Source organism: Cynara cardunculus (assembly GCF_001531365.2).
Source record: "Cynara cardunculus var. scolymus isolate 2C chromosome LG 8, CcrdV1, whole genome shotgun sequence".
Taxonomy (NCBI): domain Eukaryota; kingdom Viridiplantae; phylum Streptophyta; class Magnoliopsida; order Asterales; family Asteraceae; genus Cynara; species Cynara cardunculus.
The window spans coordinates 19574786-19601015 of NC_037535.1; the positions used below are offsets into that span (position 1 = coordinate 19574786).

The window sequence follows — 26230 nt, forward strand, 5'->3', positions numbered from 1 at the left end:
AAATTTTGCCGAGTTTCATCATTTTGATTGTCCTTCATCTTTTTTTCCCTAGATTTCTAATCTTGTTTCTTTAGAGCAAAACTTAGAATTTAAAGTAAATACGGCAAATCAATATGCAACAGATAATATGGTTGGAAAATAAGAAAGAAACGAGAGGATGGATAATTCCTTATGAGTGGTGATTGAAGTACAAAAGTAAGAACATAAACTCATTGTTTAGATAAGTTTTATTATATTTTTCAACTTAGTCCCTTTAGTTTCAAAATATTGGAGAACATCCTTCTATTTTTTTTTTAAAATTTAATAACAAGAACTATTTAGAGGATAAAAAACCTAAAATGAACTGTGACTCCATCTATATGTACCCCATATATCTTAAGAAAAGACAGCTACCACACGATACAGACTAAACTAGATGAATATGACTTTTTATTGTTGTTCAAATGAACGTTATTAACCTAAGAAGACATGGAGGAATCCAAACACTAGTAAAAAAAAAATCCAGTACTACATGCAAAGACAATTACATATCTACTCAAAAATAACATTTTAAATGTGAACATTTAAAATTATTATTTTATTTAAAGAAAATGAAAAATCCACTTGTTTTTTTAGAGAAGAGATGAGAGAGGAAAGAAAATGTTAAAAATAAACAGAATATGAGGAGGGATAACAAGAAGAGAAAAGGAAACAGAGAAGAAAATAATAAATAACTAACGAAAAAGTTAAATAAGAGTTAAATGGACATGAGAGACTTATCGGAGTTCAAACTAATAGTGTTAATTTGAGGGACTAACTTATTATGAAAATCAAAAGTCATGGACCAAAGTGTATTTAATGCGTTTTAGGAATTGAATCCAAAATCAAGACATGCACGTGCACTAGTTAGCAACTTACCTCGTATTTTCCTCGAGTACATTCTGTATTTGTATCAAACGTTTGCAAAATCACTTGATTTTCATACCTCCCATTAACGACCGTTACACTTTTTTCTGTTAATTTTAGTCAAATGAGGGATATTTTGGTCATTTTCTCCATATTCTTAATCTTCTGTTATAAATATATCACAAAATGTAAAAAGAAAAAGAAAGAAAACCCAACCCTACACCCCTCTACCTTTCTCCTATTTGCCTTCCTCGACACCCCACCCCTACCCCGCACTTCACTAGTTTGTCTTAGGTATCCCCCGCATCTGGCTTCCACCTAAAATCTCGTCTTTCTTCCCTACTTTGAGGAACCCTTTGACTCTGAAGGTAATAGTTCATCCTTAGTTAGAGATCTTTTGAGTTTAGTCAAGACCCTTGTTCCTCAAGAATATACAGTTTGATGTTTTTAGACCACAAACACTCCTTGATATAACAAAGGTTTGATACATGCAATAGGAATAGAAATAACCCGTTAACAAAAGAAAACCAGAACTCCGATCCTACATGTAGACTTCTCTTAGGTTCTCTGTTGCTTGAACAAATCATCACAAACGAATAAAAGCTGCTTAATATCACTTTAGCACCTGTAATTACCAAGAAAATCAAAAGTGAATCCACGAGATGGAAGTGTTGACTTTGTTTTCCTCAACTCCTTCATTTTCACCTTTATATTTTCTCCCTTTTCTCTAAAAATACAAATACAACAACTCATGCTGTAAGTTCATGTAGAGTCGCCAGCAAAAGGGTAGGACGTCGGGGAAGAGATAAGGTTGAGGGATGGGTAAATCACCAAAATACCTCTCATTTAACATGAGTTAACGGAAAAAGATGACAGCCGTTAGTTGGAGAGACGAAACCAAACGATTATACAAACGTGAGGGACAAATGTGGTATAAATGAAGATTAGGGACGTGATTCAATAAAACTCACATAGTTTAGGGACCAAAATAGGAATTTACCATACTGTTTTTAGAGAAACATTGAGGGTAGAAACTCAAATTTCCCTTTGGTTTTACCGGTCCGTGTGACCGTACAAAGTTGCCGTTACGTGTGTTCTCCGTGCTCTTGAAGTTTCACAACTTTCGACTTTCAGTGATCAAACCCTTGTTCTAGGGTTTTGCTACGATGCATTTGGGCAAGAAATTTGCAGAATTTTTATTTGACGAGTCAGATGAAGTTGCGGAGGAGAAATCAAGATGGAAATCTACAAAATCGGGGAAGAAGAAATCTCGGTGTGGTAATTCCCCCGTCGACACTTATGAGTTTTTGAAATCATGTATGTGTTCGAAGACTATCAAAACCCTAGTTTTTTTTTTAATCTGTAGTATCAGTTCACACACGTACACTTGTTTATCGTATGCATATTGATGTACAAGGAATCACGGGAATATTGATCACTTACAGTTGGATGATCGAGGTTGAGTATACTAATTTTCCATTTCAAAATTGATACGAATGTGTTACTGGTGAGATGGTTTACATTTGATTTCATATCAAACACTACAAGAACGATATGTAGGGATAGTATTTGTGACGAGTCATCAATTTAGACTGTGGAAGCCTAAGGTACCCGGTTTGAGCTTTGAAAGGAAAATCCAATTTTGTGTCTTTAGTAACAGGGAGGGTTTTCTTTTTTGAATTTGTACTTTTTGTGATGCTCAGCAGTCATGGCTAGGGTTACTTCCTATTTTATGTTGAGGTGATGATGGTGATGATTGAACTTCCTTTCAGTTAAAACAAATTCAGAATAATTAAATACTGTATAAGAATATGCTCATTTTAAAAGCATGATGGGGGAACTGCTTCACATTTTCACATTCATTGTTAGAAAAGTAAGTAGTGAGCGGAGAAGGACCTAGAATTTTTTTCAAGTGGTAGCACCATTTGACTATAAGAAACAAAGATATGAATATTTTTCACAAAATAATCATTGGTCTATTGGTAAGCTTTTGTTTTTCATATGTGAGGTCTTCTGTTCAAGTCTTTTATTGCAATTTTTTTTAGAAGCATAATAAATCTGAAATTGAAAGCTAACTAAGGAAAATGACACAAACGGGATTCGAATCCGGGTTTGGGGTGGGAGAAAAGCCATGCAAACCAACTCTGTCAAGGGAAACTTGTATCATCATTGTAGCTAAAAAATATGTACAGTTGCACAAAACAAAATGATATGGTAGCACCTTTCACGACCCTATAATTTTTACACTACGACGGAGGAACGAAGAGATTGCCACCCCCTGCTAGTCAATATCTCAACATTTGAAATTCAGCAAATCCAAGTCATTCAAAACTATACCTTTTTCAGTAAACTTGATTTTGTCAAAACAAAATCTGAAATTTGATCCACTTTCTTATTTCTTTCATGCTCTAATGATCTGTATGGTTTGGTTGGTCACAAACAAATTGGTTTTGGTGAAGTTGAAATGCTGGTGACACCAACTTTTAAAAAAAGTGAAGAGGATCCATTTTTTTCAAAATGGGCACTAATGCTGACTTCTACTTTTGTTAATGAGATGTCATCTTCTATTAGTTAATACAATTCAGTTTGCCAATGCAAGCATGATTTACCAAGGCAGTTATAAATCAAATAGGATTTTGATTCTCTATGGGATTTACAAATAAAATGAATGGTACAACCCAAATCATGGCTCAGATGATTTTGACAAGTATGTGTGCATCGTATATTATATTAAAGTGCTGCTTGTTACAAAAAGGCATCACTTGTGCATTTAAATGTTACACTTAGCTAGTTTTCTTGTTTTGTGTTTCAAGATATCTTGAATTTTGAGTATGATCAATCGGGTATGTGAAATAGGATAACTTCTAAAGCTCATTGGTTATTCGTTAGTGGAGTTTCTATTATATGTTGTATTTGTTGATTTTGAAGTCATTTATGTTTTCATTGATTAATCAGGCAACATATGAACGCATAAGATATTGATTTTTTACTTTTATTTATTTCTATATGTTTAAATTGTTACATACATGGTGTTTTTGAAATGATCATTGAAGAGGAATCATAGCTTATGATGTGGGGGCTAGAGGACTTCATTGTTTCACTCGAAACAGAATATTGTAGATCATCCGACACTATCCAGTGTTCTCAACCATGCTCTAGTTATCCCAAGTTTCGCCTGGAGTTGCATTTTGAAGTGCAACACTGATTCCATTCTGACAGCCTATTATGTTGTCGGTTACAAGATCAGCATTCTTCTATCTGCCTGCCATTTGCTTTCATTCTCCCCCAGGCTGTCTTAGATAGTCATTAACTCATTCGAAAACCTGGGCGCTTATGTTGAGTTGCTGACACTAACATGACAATGCTCATTTCTTCTCTTACATGTTTTGCACTTCCCATCTTTGTATGTTGAGTAGTTTTTGATTTAGTTGTGTTACTCATATATTCATCAATAATAGGTATTCTATGACCAAATATTAAATTTACGGACTTGCTTCTGATATATATTTGGTTTTGCTACACCCTCCCTATGCATCACAAATTAAATGGATCATAATATAGAAGAGGAATACCATTTAGGTAAAGTAAAGCTAAGTTAATCATAAGTTGAGGTGGAAATTGGCTATTGCACCTTTGGTCCTGAATTATTTAGGTCCCCAATCTTAATAGAAGTAGAAATCATATCCATGAAGATCAATGTTCAAGCCTGAAATTGGTCATAAATTATGCAAAATATGTGTTACATCGGACGATGTCTTTTTCAGTCAACTGCTTTTTTGTATAGTTCAATGTGATAACTTCGACTACCTACTTTCTTTTTCCTCATAGTTGCAGGAGGAGTGAAACCTAAAGGAAAGAAATCAAGGAATGAACCAGTAATTGTTCATGAAGTTGATGAAGCGGTGAAAGAAAGGATCTTTCGGTCGGATGCAGCCTTACAATCCAGTTCTTCAAACAACAATTCAAAAGCTTTTTCTGGATCCATGTGTCCTGATATCTGCACTTTCTATCATGGAGATAGCTTCAACACTCCTAGGTCCCCTAAAACTGCCACTGACAGAAAGCCTTCAGACTGTACCCAAAGGCTTCACTTGGCTGATGTATTTAGCATTTGAATTTCACTCATTAATTTCATTTACTGCACAAGTAATTCTAGCATAGGTTTGGAACAAAGTAACAACTATTCAATTTAGTTTCAATTGCAGGATGAGTCCGTTTCTATAATCTCTGATGAGGACAATGATAATTTATCAACAATGTCTTCTAATGATCTTGCAGATGCTGAAGGTTCTTTACTTCTAGAATTATTTTAATAGTAATGTATGTTATCTGGAGAACAATTATTTCTTAAGTGCTATCATTGTTATCTCTTCAGGTTTATCAGGAAAACAGATTCTTGAGCAAGAGATTACTTCACCTGAGATGGTAAGTGCATTGCTGATTCTATTTAAAATTGATAAAGGAAGTAATAGTACGAGCTGCTAAATGGTTTTTGTGCTTATTTTACTGGATTTTATAATGTTTGATTTGCCGGCAATATGGTAAGTTGTGTTAAGTTCAATATACACTTGTTGTTTGTTTACCTCTTAATAGGCAACCTCTGAATCGTTAAGAGGTGAATCTTGTTTGTCAAAAAAAAATATGCCTCTTAATGGTTCTAAAACCCTCTGAATGTTTTTGTATCCTGGATCTCCCTTAACCATTAAGAGCCCTAATTTCATTGTACGCAATTACCAAACAATTATATTTCATTTTGCACTATATCATGAGAGCCTCTTAATCATTCTGACCACTTAATCATTCTGCACCAAACCATTCAGCAATTGCCAAACAGAGCTTAAGGGGACCGAGTGAATGGTGTAAATCCTTGAGAGGGTTGGATGGCCATAGAGGCAAAAGGCAAGGATGTCATTTGTATTCTTTTGTCGTAGTCTTCGTGCTTACAGTTCTCAAATATGTTATAAACCCAACCAAATGAAACATATCAATATATCTCACTCGGAAGTAGGGTCCAAGGGTAGGATGTTTTGGGAAGTCATGATAAAGTTTAGAAGATATTGAGCAGAAAGTATTTGTAAACATAATGTGTGTGCGTTGTACCAAAACAAAGTATGGTAAAGGTAGTAGAACAATAGAACAAAGTAGCAAGTATGAATGATGAGAAGCAAATCAGTTGAAAAATAGATATCACATGAATTCTGATGTTTCTAAATGATAAGAAGCAACAAAAGAAAGAAACTGCTGTATTACCCAGCATAGTATATCACTCACTTCATGAGCATCTTGGGAGATGTTAAGTGTCGTCTCATATTGTTCTACCCTCAGGTTTGTTATTCATACAAGCAATTTAGCTCTTCAACCTAGTACTAAACTATTAGGATGCAATGATATATATATATATATATATATATATATACACATATGTGTGTGGGGTATATTTCTTTTACAACCTTGTGCATTTGTACAACCTTGTGCATTTGTACAACCTTTGCAACCCAATTAATTGAGATATTTATAGAAATGATTGGAGTTCATTTATTATGATTTGAATATTTATGGAATATGAATAGAGTTTATTAATTATGATTAATACTTTATATTAGGAAACAATTAATTGATTAAAAATTGAATGGTTGAGATGAGGGTTGTATAGGGTGTAGGAATAGCAAAGGGTGTAGAATAACATCCCTTTATGTGTGTGTGTGTGTGTATTGCATCATATATATATTATTGTTGAGCTGTACACTTTATTTTTAAAAGAAATTTATTACATCCCAAGAAACTAAGATATATTAGATGTCACACCCATGATATTTTGCCACGAAGGGGAGGTTACATTCCAGTCAGAAAAGGATAACAAAAACTCTTGGTTTACATATTCAACCTATTTAGAAGAATAGTGGGGTTATTAGTACTAACTCCCTTAAATTTTGTGTGCATATTCCACGTACACCCAGCATGATGTTGGACTATCCTGAACTTCTCATGCTTTAAAAAAAAGTTAAGTAACAAATTCATTGGTATAATAATTTCTTAAATATTATGTTACATGAAGTTCTTGTCTAATTTTGGCACTGGAATTATGAAAAATCACCATTTTCGAATGGGAAACTTGAAATTTACGTTTCGCTTAAACTCATATGTTAGCTACTGATCCGTACCACTCACCATTCACTACTGAACACCACCAAGTGCACCTTGCAATGCCCACAACCTTTGCATCTACTTGCTACTCAATTCCAGTATCAATCAAACACAGTACAAACTGATATGGAGATCCCGTGTCAATGGATACATCCTAGCTTGAGGGAAGCCAGAGGAATCTTATACTTTGGACTGCATCATCTAATTTGAAAACTACATGCGACCTGGTAACCTCACTATTGTGGTTGAACTTTCAATCTGAGAACTAAATTCTGAATTCAAAAGATGTGTAGTCAATATATTTCTTTATGGCTTCTTAGGCTCAATATATGACCCGTTCGAATATTTTCATGATTTCTTCAATTCAATATGACTTGGCCAACAGACAACGTGAATTGCTGCTAAAACTAACCAGGCCTGGGATCCTGAAACAACTCAACAGCTTCTGGCATTATGATCTGTAACACCGAACTAGAATTAAGACAATGAATGCATAAATTGGCAAATATGAGGTATACTCTTGAAGCTTCAGAATGAAGCAGGACAGTCGTGGCAAGTTCAATGTCACTACATTTAACTGATAATGTGACATCAAGTTATAGTAGTCATTGGTGTTCTCATAGTGGGTTTTCTGGAGTTTTGAGAAATTGAGTTTGAGTAGATTATTTTTGAGTTTGGTGACCATGGTGAAGTTTAAAATTGAGATCCTGACAATGATGATGGTGGTTAGTGTTTAGGTTTAGCGTCTAATACAACCTTGTGTTGTGAAAGATACTAGAGAGGAATTAAATTTGTTTGATTTGCACTTACTTTTATCATGTTTTGTCAATTTCTATATATCTCCCATATGTTTTTGCACTAGTAATGGCAAAACTAGACATTTAACTAAAATTATTGGTCATGACATCTCTCTAGGGAGATGTTTGGAAGTTTCTCATATGTCAGTTTTGGACAAATTGCTAAAGAGTTTGTGGAAATAACCCTAATGGGTGATACAACTCTAAATCTAAAGTTTGTGTTAATAAAAAATTAAACTTTAACTATGCTTAAGATGTCATAATTGTAGTTGCGTATCTGTATCACTAAGTGGTATATGAAACAACACACTTCTTGTTCAACTTCGTAGGTTATGTTCATTCATGGATCATCATTTCCCTCTACTTTTTTGGAGTCTCAAAACTTAAAACTTGAATTATAGTAATCTATATTAGTAAGTGGCATATGAAACAACACACGTGTTCAACTTCATAGCTTATGTTCATCTATGGATTATCATTTCCCTCTACTTTTTTGGGGTCATAAAACTTGAATTTTCTCATGTTGGAGCATGATGAGTATAGAACAATTTAACTTTATGAGCTTTCATGGAAATTCATGTATAGAAGTTTGGACTGTGTCGTTAGCATAGTCTTTGTATGCTTCCTTAAAATGGAAATAATCGTTTTGGGCCTCTTCTTGGTTGTCATGTACAGGATCCCAATGTCGTTGTTTACCCAGAGTACGTTACATATGGAAGAAACTGTTACAGGAAAGCACATTTGACTTTTTTTCCCATTTCCATTAAGCTTGATGTCTCAGAGGAAGAATGGGGCATGGGTTCTCTTCCTTTTGAATGGAAGATTGCGGATCTTATTAGTATCGAGTCAAGATGGTTGGATCATGTGGGTTTAAAATTTTAATATATGATATTTTCTAAGTTTGTTTTTTATAGGTTGAACTTCTGTGAAATTTGAAGTTTCTTTTATTCTGTATTAAGTTCGTAACAGCTGGTGTCAGTCTTCATATCAAGTCGGAGCATCCAAAACTAGCCAATAGTGGTCAAGAATCAGGTATTGCATTTTCAAGATATTTTTTTTCTGTGTGTGTGGATATAGACTTGGAATCATGTGAGACACTCAATTTTCATGAGACCCGTGAGACCACACCTTGGATGAGTTTTCTTTTTTGAGATCTCGTCAAACCTTCACAACAAACGGACCTGACCTTCACAGCAAACCAACCAAACATTCATTGCAAAACAGACCAAACCTTCACCGGAAAACATATCTGACCTTCACAGTAAAACATCAAACCGTAAAATGACAACCTTCACTTGAAAAAAAACCAACATTCACATAAAAACAATGAAAAAAAACAAACCTTCTAATGAACAGGAAAAATGCATCAAACCCTCATGGGAAGCACACAAAAATCTTCATGGTGTATCCAGGTGTAAAAAAACCGTAATCGAATAAACCACCCGAGTTGAATGAGGTTTGTGTTAAACGATTTCATGCTATTTGGTTCGGTTAACCAAATAAGGATATCTTATTCAGTTCGGTTTTCGGTTCTTTTTTTACTAATTCGGTTAAACCAAATAAGATGTTATACTATTATTTTATTTGTTTTATTTTTATACAAATAATTTGAATAACACATTAGGCTATTATTATTTTATATCTTATTGCAAGATCATTATTTTTTATTTGATCCTACATGTTTTTATATGATAATGGTTTTTGCTTGATATACAGTAGGGCCTGGGAGATTATGTTTTTGCTAGATAATTATTTTTGTTTGTTGTAGTTTGATTGTCACGTATAAATGCGTGATACAATTATATATGGAAAGCAACATTGCATTTGGAATAATTGTTGAAGACAAATGTTCAACGAAAAAGTATGATCCCTTGTTCTGTTTAACCGGTTACTGAATCGAATAACCCGAAACCGATTAACCGAACCTTATGTGGTTTGGTTATCCGGTAGTTTGGGAAAAATTGAAAACCGATTAAAGCGAACCGAATAAACTGAAAACTGATTTAGTTGACTGAATAACATCCTTAACAATGTGTATCCAAGCCTTCACAGTGGTCTAACGGGTCTCATGAAAACAGGGTGGTCTCACGGAACCCAACCCTATATATATATATATATATAGATACAGATATGATATAAATTTTCCCGTTACTTGAAGGAACTAACACCAACAGGCTCAAGATGCTTATAGTAGTAATAAGTAGTATCGTTGTATATGATACCACGACTGAAGACTTGTTCTAGAAGGAAGAAAAGCATTTGATAAGCATGGAAAAGACTTCCATAAATCTATGGATACTTATAGTTGTTTTTATATGTCTACAGTTGTCCTTGTCTGTCTACACTTATCTACTAACCTTATTTGTTTTGATTTAGGATGGTGTCTTCTTTTACTCTAGGACTCTCTTACTTCTTAGTTAAATACCCTTGTTTTATAAAGCTGGTTGAGATGTGTGAGAAAAGCTTATATTCCAACTTGGATACAATGTACAAATTTATATACAAGCAAATGTGTAACGACTCCTATAATTCAGCCTCTAAAATATAATACAGATTCTATTTAATAAAGAGAGAATCGATAATTATGTAACTGATCCCTAAGAATCAACTTACATATTATATGATATCCTAGCTTGATTTTCTATCCCCCTTAAGCTAGGTGATATATGTTCTATAAACCAAGCAAGGTACTTAGTTGAGTAAGATTGGGCCGAAACAGAACCTTAGAATGTTCGTAGCTTGTTGCTTGGATGGAACATGTATGAGTGAGATTGTCATGTTTTCGGCCTTCTCATAGATAGTGTCTTATCAATCTCCACGTGCTTGGTACGATCATGCTAGACTGGATGTTTGGCGATTGCAATTGCTGACTGGCTGTCACACATGATCCATAAAGTATAAGGTCATAACTTTAAGTACTTCTAATAATTGTTTTAACCAAATTTCTTCTCAAATGCCCAAGGCTAAAGCTTAGGACTCTGCCTTGGCAGTGCTTCGTGCTATGACCGGTTGTTCCTTGCCACACACGAGATTTCCCCAGATGAATGAGCAGTATCCAGATGTGGATCTTCCATTATATGAGGATCCACCCTATTCTGCATCGATATAGACATCTAGTGTTCGGTTGATAGATTTTCTGAACGCGAGCCCTTTCCCTGGATCTTTCTTCGAATATCTTAAAATGCAGTTCATAACCTTCAAGTGATTTACTAATGGGTTGCTAAGAAATTGAATCACAATGTTGACAACAAAACTTATACCAGGATTGTTAGGTGTGGCTTTAATTAAAATAGTTAGTTTCTTTTTGCTAGCGTGACTTGGCTATTACCTATAAATAGGTTGGGTTATCCTCATTTGTAAGATAATCCCAATTTCAAAAAAAGATTCCTTCTATTTCCCAGTTCGTCTAAAATTCTCTCTACATCGTTTCTCTAATTTCTTGACAAACTGGTATCAGAGCGTTGAGGTTTCTTCCAATCGCTAATCATTGGTCTCCTCCTCAATCGATTTGGATTTCGCCTTATTATCGATTCTGATTTTGTCTTTGAGTCGCTTTTTTTTTCTTTTTTGGAATTTTTTTCTGTTGGCAAGCGATTGAGTCAATTTGGTATTCGATTCAAGGTGGAGCTTCTCGATTCTGGAAATCGATTGTGTAAATTGACGGATTCAACAGTCAATTTGAGGAATCGGCAACAACAGTCAATTTCTAAAATTCATCGGTCTAAATTGATTCTTCTACAATCAATTTTGTTGTTGGGTGCTCAATTGGAGGCATCGATTTGTGACCATCAATCAAACTTGATGTTTTGATTTCTTGAATGGTCGATTTTTTGGTGATCAATTTTTGGATTACCGATTTTGGACAGCCAATTTAGAAATTGCCGACTCAATTGAAGATTAGTCTGGATATTTGTTTTTGATTTCTCAACATTGAATCTTGTACCATAGTTTTTTTTTTCAAGATTTCAGAAAATGCCTCCACAAATGATCAAGATAGACAAGTTTACAGGAAAGAACAACTTCAGCTTATGGATAATTAAGATGAGAGCTCTCCTAAAACAACAAGGCATCTAGATTCCCTTGGCTGGTGAAATGCCTAAAGATATGGCTGAATTTGAGTTTGCACAACAAGATGAGAAGGCTCACTCTACCATCTTGTTGTCTTTGGCGGATGAGGTGATTTATGAAGTTGCCGATGAGGAGACTGCTGCGTCTTTATGGCTGAAAGTAGAGAGTCTCTACATGACCAAGTCCTTAACAAACAAGTTGTTGTTAAAGCAAAGGTTATTCTCATTACGAATGAAGGACGAAATGCCTTTGAAGGAATATCTTGACGAGTTAAACTCCATTCTTATGATCCTAGGCATCAAGTGTAGGCTAACTGCAACAAACTATTCTTGATTTTTAATGTGTAAGCTGTTCAGCTGTTGCACCTGTATGCCATATATTTTGTATGTGTCCTCTATATTAAAGGGGGAGGGGTATTGTGCATGCTTGAAACTGCAATATGTTAGTTTAGGGATTGGTGAATTATTTGCTTGATAAGCTTGTTATATTTTTATGACTCACAATCAGGTGTATTTTCTATTGTATGCATGTTATGTTGAGCATGCAAATTTACTTGCATCTCATACAATGCACATATGTGCCAAGCCTTCATCTTTATACATATATGGGTTTTAGCTATTTACCAGTGCGTATATGAGTTAATATAGTAGCAAGTCATAACTTGATTACCGAAGCAATCTTGCAGGCAATTTGGAGGTCACGTTTGCTGTCTGTGACCCTTGTTGGACTTACACTGAAGAACAAATTAAATTTCTCAATGAGCAGTATAGGGAAAAGTGGGAGGTTAATCTTGAGTGAGTTTCTTGCCTTCTTTTTTATGCTGCTCTTTTACTCAAGTGAAGGTTTTATTTACTGGATTGACCCAAGTCTACACTCTCAACCCTGCTTTATCCTTCTTAAGAGATTAAATAATAAAATATTCTTCACAGTTAGGAATTTGTTGGACTATTGGTGTGACATATCATTGGCCATATATTTTTTTCCAGTCTTTGTACTATGTGGGTCAGGAATTTAGATAATATTGGCTCCAGATCATTATATGATAGCTGGTCTTATGTGTGGAAGGGTTGACATCTATTTGCTTACATGTATCTACTTTACATTCTGTTTAGACTATGTTCTGGGACATGTTTTTGGTTAATGTTTACCTTCATGTGTTTTTTAGATATTCTTGACTACAGACCAATAATACAAGCTAGATCTATCTGATCTTATGTGTGGAATGGATTGGTGTCTTTTTATTTACATGTATTTACCTTACATTAGTTTTTTGGACCATGTTTTCATCATCATCATCATCATCATCATCCATTTTTATTTATTGGCAACCAACTTTTTGGAAGTCGCTGATTTACTGTTTGTGTGGACTTGTGAAAATGTCTGGAAACATCTCTTCAGCGTTTTACTTTTACACATCAAGAATTCCAACATGGAATGTCAACTTGGTTTACAGAGTAACAACTAAAAAGTATCTAGTTGCATTTAGAATTCTATAAAAAAATATGGATCATAATTTTCAAAATCGTGCGAGGTGCGCCTTGTGGCGAGGTGGCATAAAACCGTATGAGGCGCCACTTTCACTTCATATTTGAAATGTACGCCTTGTATAGCCTAGCGATAAGGTGCCATGGAGGCATACATCTCCACTCTAAACAGCTAGATGCCTGAATCTGTTTTTAAATATTATTTTATTTTGAGACCTCTTATCTTTATCAGCTGAATCTTTGTATTTAGCCTCTAAAAGTCCTTAAAAATCTGCCACGCGTCACTGTAACAGCACATATATATTTATTGTTAATATATCAATATTTTTTTTCTCTTTGTTACTGTAACTATGTGTCACCATTGAAAAAAGGGTATTAAATTATTTTAGTAATTTATTATGATACATATATGTGTGTGTATATATATATATATTTCGTGTTTAGTACTCCATTATGTGTATATTGCATACATCTTTTTGTGTATAATGTGTATATATATTTTCGTCTTAGGGCCTATGCCTCGCCTCGTCGAGGGAAACGCCTTGAGGCTCGATTCCGCCTTTTAAAACCATGATACAGATTCATGACCTCACTTGCTTGTTGTTTCATGGGATTGTGTCCAGAGTTTATTGGTCCAAACTTTATTAGTAGCCACATGAGTTGAATTCTTTTTTGGTATTTGGTAAAGGTCATAATGGACAACTGACAGGACAAGACATGTTCATGCTCAATATTAGTATATTTTTGTTATATACATTTCGAGAATGCTTGCCGTTTGTGTTTGAAATCTACACATTTCATATAACTACTTAAGAGGAAGTTGCAATGAATCTACAATTTGATTCCCAGTTCATTAATATAGCTTACCACTTGTGTTTGAAATAAATTTACAATTTTATACATATTATATGACTGCTTCAGAGAAATTTGAAATAAGTCTACAATTTGATTTCAGGTTCATGAATAGAGCATGTGTTTAATATTTATGCATTTTACATAACTACCTCAGACAAAGTTGAAAATGAATCTGCAATTTGATTCCTCGTTCATGAATACAGTTTATCCATTCTCTGTCCAATCCATGGTTGAGTTTTGATAATGATGGTGTGGTGCCACACAAATAGATAGGTTTATTTTGTTTGTATTCTGTATTTTTGTAAAGCTGCAAGGAATGACAAATGAGACGACAAAGTTCTCATCGTTAATTCCAGTAGCTTTGTGCATCAGTATATTCTCATCATTAATTCCAGTATATTTTGCTTTGTGCAGTATAATGCTTACTTGTGTTTTATGTTTATATGTACTGTGAAAAGTATACTTTAGAAAAAGTTGAAGTGAATCCACCACCCAATTCATAGTTAACGAAATTAACCACAATTTGATTCACTTATTTAATGACTTCAGGTCATGTTAGATAACCTTTTAAAGTGATATTTGGTTGACCCATGCGTATTTAAATGCTTATGCAGTATTAAATGATTTTATAGTTATGCTCTCTCTTGCTGATCAATATCTATCAAAGTGGTTATGGAGAAGTTGCTTACCCTTCATACTTTGTTTTTTCACTCTTGATTTTGTTTAATCAAACTTCACTACAGCCCTGTATGTCATATGGTTTCAAGTTTCTTTCATGACATTTTTGCTCAACTGTCGTACAGTTCATATGAATCGTTCGAAGATATTACCTATCTGGAAGGGGATTGTGATTCTATTTCTATTTCTAAGAGAGACTTTCAGCTGCTGCAGCCAGAGAAGTTTATCAATGATACCATCGTCGACTTCTATATCGAGTTGAGCTTTTTGGCTTTAACTTTATGTGCAACTACTTGAGCATACACGAATTGGATTGTGAAAGAGAAAAGATCATTCTGCTTACCTCTAAAGATCTGATGCTCCTAACTTCTTGTTATACATGATATCTTTTTATTTTATCATTGCAATCAGTCCTTTGGCCCAATCGACCAAGCAACGCTTTTCAACCGTTGGGTTGTTAGTTCAATCTCTTTGGAGACATTGTGTGTGAGTTTATTTGTTGTTTGGAAATTGCATGCTCTGCTTATAGCAACCATATTTGCTGTTTCCTATAAAAAGAAACCCTAAATCCCTATGCAAAAAAACTCTTGGTTGATGTCTTATGGAATGGTTTAACATAGAGATTTTTCATTCAGCCCTTATATTACCTTCTTTTTAAATGGTCAAAACTTTATATTGGACCGAATAAGGCAGAGAACCAACCTGAGAGTAATCCCTTGCATTATCTGTCTAGTAATTGGGAGATAACTGATATCCTTGGCAGATATTGCATACTTGCATTGATATCAAATAGCTTGTATTGTGAATGAGTGTATTGTTCCTCTAGTCTCATCTTTGCACAGAAATTAAACATGAAACCTTATGGGAGAGAATGACATGCTAAGTTGCATTAGAAGAACCAAGAACTAGCTTTTCTTGAAACCTACATGGTAATCTATACGACGAACTGTATTCTTCTGGAAGCTTCTATTCATTGCGTCATAGTTCTTTTTCTTGTGTAACATTTGTACCATGGTACCGAATTTAGATTACAAAGTTTGAGTTACTTGTAGATACCTGAAGAAGAAGATCAAACCTGCAGATGGAAGAGTTCATTTCTTCAACAGCTTTTTCTTTAGAAAGCTGGCAGATTTTGATGAAAATCAATTGCGGTTATTTGACGCGGAGGCAGCTTTTCAGCGAGTTCGTAAGTGGACAAAGAAAGTGAACATCTTTCAAAAGGAATACATTTTTATTCCTGTTAACTTCCGGTAAGATTATAGCCAGGATTCGAGTATAGCAGTCATCATTATGCTTTCTTATTTGAACTATATACGTGGCAGCTTGCATTGGAGTTTGATTGTTATTTGTCATCCTGGGGAAGTGGTGAATTTCACAGGTAACTTCTCATTTGATTGTGAACTTCTTGTTATTTGCAATACGATGCCCTTTTTTTAATATGACCAACACCGGTGCAGATGAGGAACTGGTGAATTCACTCAAAGTGCCCTGCATTTTGCACATGGACTCTATTAAAGGAAGCCACAGAGGTCTTGAAAATTGTATCCGATGGTAAGCTATTTAGACTCTCTGCATGGGTTAAGGACTGCTTTGTAGTTCATTGGGAGAGTTCTCTTGGTCCTACCTTCTTTTGTACACTATAAGGACTTTATTGCACCATACTCAGCTATACCTCTGTCACATACTAGTTACAATAGGGTAATAACGAATTCTATGAGGTTCCTTAGCTAACACAAAAAAATGTTCTCCCTGGAACTTTTGCACAAAAATAAAATGGGCCGACTACCCAACCCAAGAAATAAGCCTATGAATCCAACCCAAACTAAACCGAAACCCATTTACAAGCCAACATGGTTGGGTTGGAAAAGGGTTGGGCCCAGGCTGACTAAAGTTAATGTATCAGGAAAGTGTCCATTACATTTAAAAAGTAAATATTTTGTTTGAATGTACCTCATATTCACAATGATTTTAGTAGCTGCAACACTATGTTTCTTTGCAAAAGTGTTTTCAATGAAGTTTTCTGCCGGTTTGGCAGAAGTGATCAATGAACCTAGGGAATACAACAATTTTGTATTCAATTCATAAATTATCAGGCTTAGTTTTAAGCAGTTTTCTTTCTTGGAATATAAACGTGTTTGCATTCCAAGTTTCGAACTATATTACGATGATGGATTATTGTGATGGTACAGATGACATGGTTTGGTTTCTTATGTGCATTACAAATTCTTTTTACGTTCTTTTTGTTTATTGCGAGAGATTAGATGTTGGGTGTTCACAGCAGAAAATTTCATGAATAGTAGTTACTCAATCCTGCCTGAAATTTGAAGCATGTGCGGATGTGCAGTTCACACATGTGCATTAGTGATAGTGGCATGAAGTTTTTGCAGCGACTCCTGTTAGAAGTCCAAAACTTGGTAAACCTGCTCTTATGTTTACTTATGTGTGGAGGAAGTAAATAAGAGTAGTAACAAATAAAAGAGTCAAGTCTGGTGTAAATAAGGGTAAATGGGGAATAGTTAAATAGCGAGTATTCTTTTATGTAAGATAGTGGGAAGGATGTGCATTGTATAATTGATGTTGGGGCTTGCGCCTCTGGGTCCAGCCTCCCAAAAGCTGGAAAGTCTTGTAGTAATCAGTCAACTACGTTCAGTTACTTGGGTTTATAAAGCAATAGCACACCGAAAGAGTGGTGTTTCTGGTGCAACGATGTGCACAGTGGCTTCGAGAATGGACGACATGCAAAAATGATGAAACAATTGGAATGGTTAGTGAAATTGCAAGCAGACCCAGCTGAGAAAATCATGACACATCTGGGATCAGAGGAGGAAGGGTCGGTGCTGATTTGGAAAACAAACAAGAAAGAGGGGGTGAGAACTGGAACCGATTTCATGCAAGGGAAAGAAGCTGGAGTTACCTACACTCAACCGTAAGGATCTTGATGGATGGATTATGCGGGTGGAGAGATACTTAGCACTCAATCGATCAAACAACGATGAGAAAATCGAAGTCTCAATAATTTTATTTGAGGGGGATGTATTTCGGTGGTTTGAATGAGACCATAGAAGGAGGCCAATAATGCAATATTGATGTTGAAGCAGTTTCGATCCACAGCTGAGGGCTCTTTTTGCAAGCAATTTTTGGCTCTTTAATATGAGGGATCGGTGGAAGAGCATTAACATAGATATGTGATGTTTGCTGCTCCATTGGAAGGAATCTCAAAGGAAGTTTTTTTGAGCCAATCTATAAATGGGCTCATCCGATGCAAAGGGCCGAGTTACGTATGATGTTGCCAATGACTTTGCCATAATTGAGCCCTGTGATTTGTGGAAAAGAATTCGGTAATCAACAAATATATTGCAAGGGGCTTGGGGACTTCAGAAAAACGTTGAAATTCAACAGGAGTTCGAAATACACTGTGTAGGGATCGGTAAAAGCGGTGATCCATTGGAAAAGAAGGGAACTGAGTACCGAAGGCTGTGTAATAGTGAACTACAATAGAGGCATACTCAGGATTGATCTAAGGGTGGAGATCTCTTTCTATTATACCCAATACTGTGTGAATGTTTTACTTTTGTATTGACCATATTTGAAATATTAGTTCTACTTTATGGACGTCATTAGATAGTCTGTATGTTTGTGTACTATAATATCGCCTTCGCATTCTACAGCTATCTGTGGGAAGAGTGGAAAGAGAGGACTAGTGATGCAGCAGAAGATATTTCTACGAAGTTCATGAATTTGCGGTTTCTCCATCTTGAGGTATTTACTCTCTGTCCCATTCCAAAAGAAAGAGCCATACACATGCAACAGATGGATTTAATTTACATATCGGAAAACTCTTAATGATCTGGGTATTCTAGAAAAGTAGAAGAGAATTTACTAGAATGCATCATAAGTGGCTAGATGAAGTATTCAAAGTTTGAAGTGTGTTAATGTCTCAACTGAAGTGTCAAAACACACTGTGCGCTTTCATGGCCCTTTGTGCTGTTGTTTACTGCAATATGTTTGGGTTTTGTTAGACTTATGGGAAGATAAAATTATTCCCTGCCATGTGTTCTCTCTACTTTGTATTTATAGTGGCTAGTCTGTTGTGTACTGAATGCACCGAAATATTGTTCTCAATATAGAAGAAGTAATTTCTCCATTATCCTCTGGTCACTAGCATTCTTCTTCATGTGTTTTTCTTATCTTGGGAAACTTGCTTATGCTGTGTATCTTTGATTGACCAATTTGGGGATCTGTGCTTCTCTGAATTCAGTCATGGTATTACTCAGTAGCTTTTAGTTGGTAAATGGGTTATTGGATTTTTGTTGGAAGTAAATGATCATTGGCTCTTTTGACCTTCTACCTTCATTTATTCAGGTACCCCAGCAGCAAAACTCGTATGATTGTGGGCTCTTCATGCTCCATTACATGGAACTTTTTGTGAAAAAGGCTCCCATTAACTTCAACCCGTTGAACAACTTTGTAAGTCATCTGTGATCTATTCTCTGCATCCCACAATCGTCAGATATCTCTTACTGGTTATCTACTTTACGGGTCAGCAAAAGTTACAAGTGCTATTTATAAGTTACCGAAATTTTCTTTTTGACCAGTTACAATTATGGATGCTCTTTGTCCAAACAAAGATGATCAAATGAAGTGTCACAGTTTTTTAGAGAAGTGTTGTATTTCCATGGTGCCCTCGCATCTAATTGTAAATTTTAGCTGTTATGTATTTACTCAGTTTTCATTTTGAGCTGTCCTTCAGAAGATGTCCCCTTTCCAAAGTAGCAGGATTATCTTTTTCATGTTGATATACAGCCGTATTGATGTCTCAACAATATGCTTATAACATACTCTGAGGCCACTAAAGGGCCTTTGGTCTAGCGGTATCCGGGTTACCGGTAGAGTCCAGCCTCTCAGGGGCCAAGGGTTCTAACCATTACCAAAGATGAGGAGAGTGTGTGAGTTCATTTGTGGTATATAAATATTAAATACTCCAAAAAACATACTCTGAAGCCCAAACACCTACGTAAGACATGTAAAAAGTAAACTCTTAAGAGGTTCAGGCTTTTTTACCCCCTGTTGGATTTCAAATGGAGATAGTTAATCCGGAGTGAAATTTGTTTCACCTTTTTCATCCTAGAAGTAGAAAACTGTAGTGTAAACTCTTCTTGTAGACTTGGCATATTATATACAATGCAACTATACAAGTGAAGTAGTTCAATCACATTTCATTATAATCAAAAGAGGAAGGTGGAGGGGGTGATATTACTTACAGTCAGTTAACCTATGCTGCTGTTAGAAGTATCTTGTTTGATGGGTCGGCCATCTATAGTTCAAAAGTAGAGACCGAGAGAGGTTGGATGCCACAAACCCTATAAGTTGCCAATCAAAATTTCTTTTGACCAGCTCAATTTCTATTATTATCTAAAATGATCGGTTTTACTTATGGGTGATTGAATGGAGATCAATGATATTGAGGACGAATATCAGATACCTACCCCTCTATTTTCAATATCTTCATAATCTCTTTGTTAGGGTTTAATTTTAGAATATTAGCATATGTACTCTTACCGCTTTTACAACCATTATTTGGGTCCTTAAGCCGACAACTTAACAAAAGAGAAGCTTCCTCTTCAATAGTTCAATGTTCGAATTTTCATATATCCATTTTTATGCAATGACTGCAAATAACAAATACCTCTCTTCTCAGATTAGTAAAGCTTGGTTCCATCCTAAAGAAGCTTCTCTGAAACGTGCTCGTATCAAAAGCTTGATCTTTGAACTTGTCAAAACTAATTCTCAACGAGTTTTATCATCTGGCTGCAATGACAAGCTGTCATCTAAGCTCAAGGATGTAAATGAGGAAGAAGCTGAAGTACAGTTTCTCCATGAGACATGCGACTCGAAGGAATTATTTAATGGAAATATCTCTGGTACTTGTGCAAATAGATCAAGAGATGTGAATGCTAAACACATGGACATAAATCTTTTGGATAGTGACACCAATGGACTACGTCTTCTGACATCTTTTGAGGAGCTTCAATCTCATAGTGAAAAGTTTCCAGAGACAGGAGATAATGGAGGATCATTGATTGCTGCAAATGATCAGAATCATGGACAGTTGGTTCTGTATGACCCTTCCCAAGCTGTATTGTCACCGATAAAGGTAATAGTTATCGATGCATCAATATAAGTATTTAAATTATCAAAAGGATTGCTATCTGATGACCAGAAAATGCTATCTTATGGATTATGTGCAAAATTTATTGCCGAACTCAGGAAAGAGAGAAGCCTCCATCTAAGCTATTTACTACAAATATATTTTCTACATAAAGGGTCTTCACGGAAACATCTGCTCTACTTTTTAAGGTAGAAGTCAAGTTTTCGTGCATTCCACCCCCACCCCCTAGTCTCCACCTCCGGGTGGGACTTACTAGGTTTTGTATGGTTTTATATACTTGCCATTTTGCACAACTGATACTATTCACATTTTGGAATAAACAGGAAAGTCAAGAAACAGATTCTGTGACAAATGCTAAAAGTATCAAGATGGACTCGTTTGTGGCTTGTACCGAAAAATGCTTGAATTTATTAAGACTGAAGGAATCATCAAAAGATGATGACAACGATGATGATGTTCTTGAAACTCTGGTTGTTGAAGACTCTGATGAGTGTTGTTCGTCGTCTTCAAGTGATGATGTGTATGAAACTTGTGTTGTTGAGGACTCTGATTCAGATGATTTAGGTGAAAGCTCTTGTGGGATATTTTCCAATCAGAAAAAGGCAATTTCTTCTTCTTCTTCTATTAGGAAAGATGACGGTGGAAAGTATTTGAATGGGAACAGAAGAAGGCAACCTATGGGTCGTGAAGCACGAAAAAGGCTCAGGAGAAGCCCATCTGCCGATTTGCAGATGACATGATTAAGATCATATCCAATGGGTTTCTGAAGGATGCAAATCCCACGTTTTGTCGGAATACCAAGGTAATTATGAAATATTCAATAACCGAAAAATCATAAACTTGATGTCTTTTGGTTTACGGTATATAGTTTGTTACTACGGTGAATAATATTGTATAGATCCTTTTTTACTTTCATCATCTGCCTCTTAAGCATGGTCTTATGGTTTCAAAAACATGCCAACACTTGCTTTTTCATCTGTGATCATATGCCCCTTTTTAATTAGGTAGATAAGTTATTATCTTTATACAAGTTTGATGTGATAATGTAAGTATTAATACAGATTTTTTGATAGTGAAGACAACCAACCGTTAATGTAAGCAACAAATGGATTTCCCCAAGTCATCTCCTTTGTTGGTTATGGTGGTTTGGAAGAAATGGAAGCCAACTAGTGACAGGGGTTGAAGTATGATATGGATTTGGGTTTTTGATTAGGGCTCCATTGAAGGTCTAGACTTTATTGTTGAGATGGTGCAAATGAATCAAAACAAAAAAAGCAAATCTAAAGAGAGACAGGAAGGGTTGGTTTAGGATTTTGTATTGGAGTGCAATTGAGTTGTTTGCTAGAGGGAAGAGGGTGGGACATTGAGGGGCCGTTTACCTAAATGTTTACCCTGTAAATGTTTAACGTTAGGAGTCAGCATTATAATTTTATTTTATTTGGTAAGATTGCAGTACATCAAAACGTATCCTATATAACAATTTACCTGGTAAGCACTTACTTGGGTAAGAGTTGTTACCCTCACTTACCGGGTAAGACTCTTCGGGGCTGTTTGTTTCCCTCTTAATGGTGACATTAAGAGGGAGCCTCTTAATCGGTCAGAGGTTTGGAGTGTTTGGCACAAAAAATGAAACCTCTTAATGGTTACATATCCCTCTTAACCATTTTGTGTCCAACCATTCAGATCTATTTTTTTTCCAAATTTGCCCTCTCTACACAGCGCTTCCTTCACATCGCCTCCCACCCCCCACGATCGCCATCTCCGGTCGCTCTTCCGGTTGCCGTCTCCTTCTGCGATAATCCCACTGCTTCCACGGTCGTCGTTCCCTCCATCTGCTTCCACAGTCGCCGTTCGCTTCAGATATTTCCCCAAAATCGAAACCACCGATCGAAACCACAGTCGTCGTTCGCTTCCACAGTCGCCGATCGAAACCACAGTCGNCCGATCGAAACCACAGTCGTCGTTCGCTTCCACAGTCGCCGATCGAAACCACAGTCGCCGTTCATTTTCTGGTCCAAACCACCGATTGAAACCATCGCATAACCCAAATCCAAAAGTGAGTGAAACCCTAATTTCTTGTATGAAACCACCGATTAAAACCATCGCATAACCCAAATCCAAAAGTGTGAAACCATAATTTCTTGTATGAAATCTCATGTTGAATCAAGGCTAAAAACATTAAAGAAGCACTGTGATGCAATAACAAATATGAAAGATGCATTTGGATGCTAACAGAACCTTGGTTTGGATTAAATCATATAGAGGGGTAAAATGGTAATTTGTTATCATTCAGAGAACATTTACCAAACAACCATATTTCATTCAGCACTTAACCATTCTGACCCTCTTAACCATTCTGACCACTTAACCATTCTGCACAAAACCATTCAGCAACTGCCAAACAGCCCCTTCATTCTTATCATCGCACTTACCGGGTAAGATTTTTGACCCTTGCCATGTTCATCCTGTGAGAAAAATTACTCCGTAAGTACTTACTAGGCAAGCGTTTAGTAAACGGCCCCTAAGTCTCAACATCCAATTTGATATCTTTTTGGGTTCTTCAAGTTTTTTTATCCCGGTAGGATTCTCTCCAATTCGTAATCTTTTTCATATAGACACTCGTGGTCATGTAAGAAAACAGACTTGATTGTGTACTTTCACCAATTTGTTAGAACAGAGTTGAGTGAAGGGATTCAGGTCTAACAAAATGCAAACCACGACGGTTACCTTCGCACAGGGTACCTCCCACATATATTATGTGAAGGTTACATTTTTTCACTTCTTACAGAAACCGACATTTCTTATCGAACCCAATCTTGTATGTTTTATTTTTATTATTAAAAAATCAAATATAAGATAAAATATTAAAATGCGAATGTTTTTAATGGAGTCGATGTTAGAGATCGTTGTGACTTTTGGAGTTCTCTAAAACATATGAATTAAATTTGGAGTTTCTTTTGTCCTAATGCTAATAATCAAACAAATACTAATTAATCAACAAATATGTCTTATCTACACTATATTATAAAGCATTTGATGAAAATTTTTAAAAACAATTTTTTATGTTCGAATTACTGTTTATTGATGCATATTTACTTTAAATTTAAGATTACAAGTAAGTATGTATAAGTACAATCTATTAAAGCTCAATACTTGAATTCGTCTAACTAACTGCAGATAAACATAATCAAATATTGGATAAATATTTTATTTTAAATATAAAAAATCTAAAATATAATTAGGATAATCATTGATAACTAACAGAATACTTTGTTATTATCTTTATAAAAAAATATATTATTAAACCTAAATTAAATTTCTTTGTAACTAAACCTAAATTAAATTATAATTAAAAAAATTTAATTAAGAAAATTACATCAAAACAAAATAACTTTTAAAAAGATTAATTTAATACTGGTATCGATATTTTCTTGTTCAAAATCTTATGATATTTTTAAATTTATATTTTATTTAAAAATAAAAACATTATCGCTTTCTCAAAACCACATAAAACCAATGTTTACTTAAAATTCAAGATTACAGGTAAATTATGCAAAAGTACAATTTATTAAAGCTCGATGTTTGAATTCGTATAATTAATTACGGATAAACATAATCAAATAGAAGATAAACGTCTTATTTTAAAATATAAAAAATCTAAAATATAATTAGAATAATTATCAAATTCTAACAAAATAAATAATTATCATTTTTATAAGAAAATTATATTATTAAACCAAATATAAATTACTTCGTTATTTTATCTAAAATAAATTTAAAAAATGAATTAAAAAATTACACAAATAATGAGCAATTTTAAATACTTAATTTGATACTAATATCAATATATTTTTGTCAAATTTTAATAATATTTTCAAACTTATATTTAAGTTATACACACTTAACTTTCTGCAATGTACATTTTGGCCCCTTAACTTTTTTATTTTACTTACGCACATTTAACTTCTTGCAATGTACATTTTGGCCCATTAACTTTTCTATTTTACTTACACACACTTAACTTCTTGTAATGTACATCTTAGCCTCTTAACTTTTCTATTATACTTATACACACTTAACTTCTTGTAATATACAGTTTGGCCCATTAACTTTTCTATTTTACTTACGCACACTTAACTTCCTGTAATGTACATTTTGGCCCCTTAACTTTTTTATTTTACTTATGCACACTTAACTTCTTGAAATGTACATTTTTGCCCCTTAACTTTTCTATTTTACTTATGCACACTTAACTTCTTGCAATGTACATTTTGGCCCCTTGACTTTTCTATTTTACTTATGCACACTTAACTTCTTGTAATGTACATTTTGGCCCCTTAACTTTTCTATTTTATTTACAAACACTTAACTTCTTGCAATGTAGATTTTTGCCCCTTAACTTTTCTATTTTACTTAAGCACACTTAACTTCTTGCAATGTACATTTTGGCTCCATAACTTTTCTATTTTACTTACGCACACTTAACTTCTTGTAATGTATATTTTGGCTTCTTAACTTTTCTATTTTACTTACGCACACTTAACTTTTTGTAATGTACATTTTGGCCCCTTAACTTTTCTATTTTACTTACGCACACTTAATTTCTAGTAATGTACATTTTGGCCCCTTAACTTTTCTATTTTACTTACGCACACTTAACTTCTTGNTTTCTATTTTACTTACGCACACTTAACTTCTTGTAATGTACATTTTGGCTCCTTAACTTTTCTATTTTACTTACGCACACTTAACTTCTTGTAATATACATTTTGGCCCATTAACTTTTTAATTTTACTTACACACACTTAACTTCTTGCAATGTATATTTTGTCCCCTTAACTTTTCTATTTTACTTACGCACACTTAACTTCTTGTAATATACATTTTGGCTCATTAACTTTTCTATTTTACTTACCCACACTTAACTTTTTACAATGTACATTTTGGCCCCTTAACTTTTCTATTTTACTTATACACACTTAACTTCTTGCAATGTACATTTTTTCCCCTTAATTTTTCTATTTTACTTACGCACACTTAACTTCTTGTAATGTACATTTTGGCCCCTTAACTTTTCTATTTCACTTACACACATTTAACTTCTTGCAATGTATATTTTGGCCCCTTAACTTTTCTATTTTACTTACACA

The 26230-nt window shown here is 34.7% G+C and overlaps 1 protein-coding gene across 4 annotated transcripts; it reads left to right on the plus strand.

The window, feature by feature from the left end:
- The first annotated feature begins 1966 nt into the window (after positions 1-1966).
- Positions 1967-21991, plus strand: LOC112516519 (probable ubiquitin-like-specific protease 2B). Of its 4 annotated transcripts, none has more exons than XM_025123594.1 (15): positions 1967-2202; positions 4714-4985; positions 5079-5172; positions 5261-5310; positions 8502-8690; positions 8786-8858; positions 12580-12688; positions 15037-15168; positions 15964-16161; positions 16234-16289; positions 16369-16462; positions 18580-18670; positions 19274-19378; positions 20610-21065; positions 21404-21991. In XM_025123594.1, exons 1-15 carry the CDS (start codon positions 2052-2054, stop codon positions 21818-21820), a joined length of 2487 nt encoding a protein of 828 aa, XP_024979362.1. In that variant the 5' UTR covers positions 1967-2051; the 3' UTR covers positions 21821-21991. The 4 variants fall into 4 exon arrangements, with proteins under 4 accessions (XP_024979362.1, XP_024979363.1, XP_024979364.1 ...); XM_025123595.1 differs by having other exon boundaries at positions 5091-5172; XM_025123596.1 differs by having other exon boundaries at positions 1967-2163.
- The last annotated feature ends 4239 nt before the right edge of the window (positions 21992-26230 follow it).

Coding starts and splice junctions, on each gene's coding strand:
- LOC112516519 (XM_025123594.1), top strand. CDS start 2,052: ATGCATTTGGGCAAGAAATTTGCAGAATTTTTATTTGACGAGTCAGAT. Junction 5,173..5,260: donor TGATCTTGCAGATGCTGAAG/GTTCTTTACTTC, acceptor TTATCTCTTCAG/GTTTATCAGGAAAACAGATT. Junction 8,859..12,579: donor CAATAGTGGTCAAGAATCAG/GTATTGCATTTT, acceptor GCAATCTTGCAG/GCAATTTGGAGGTCACGTTT.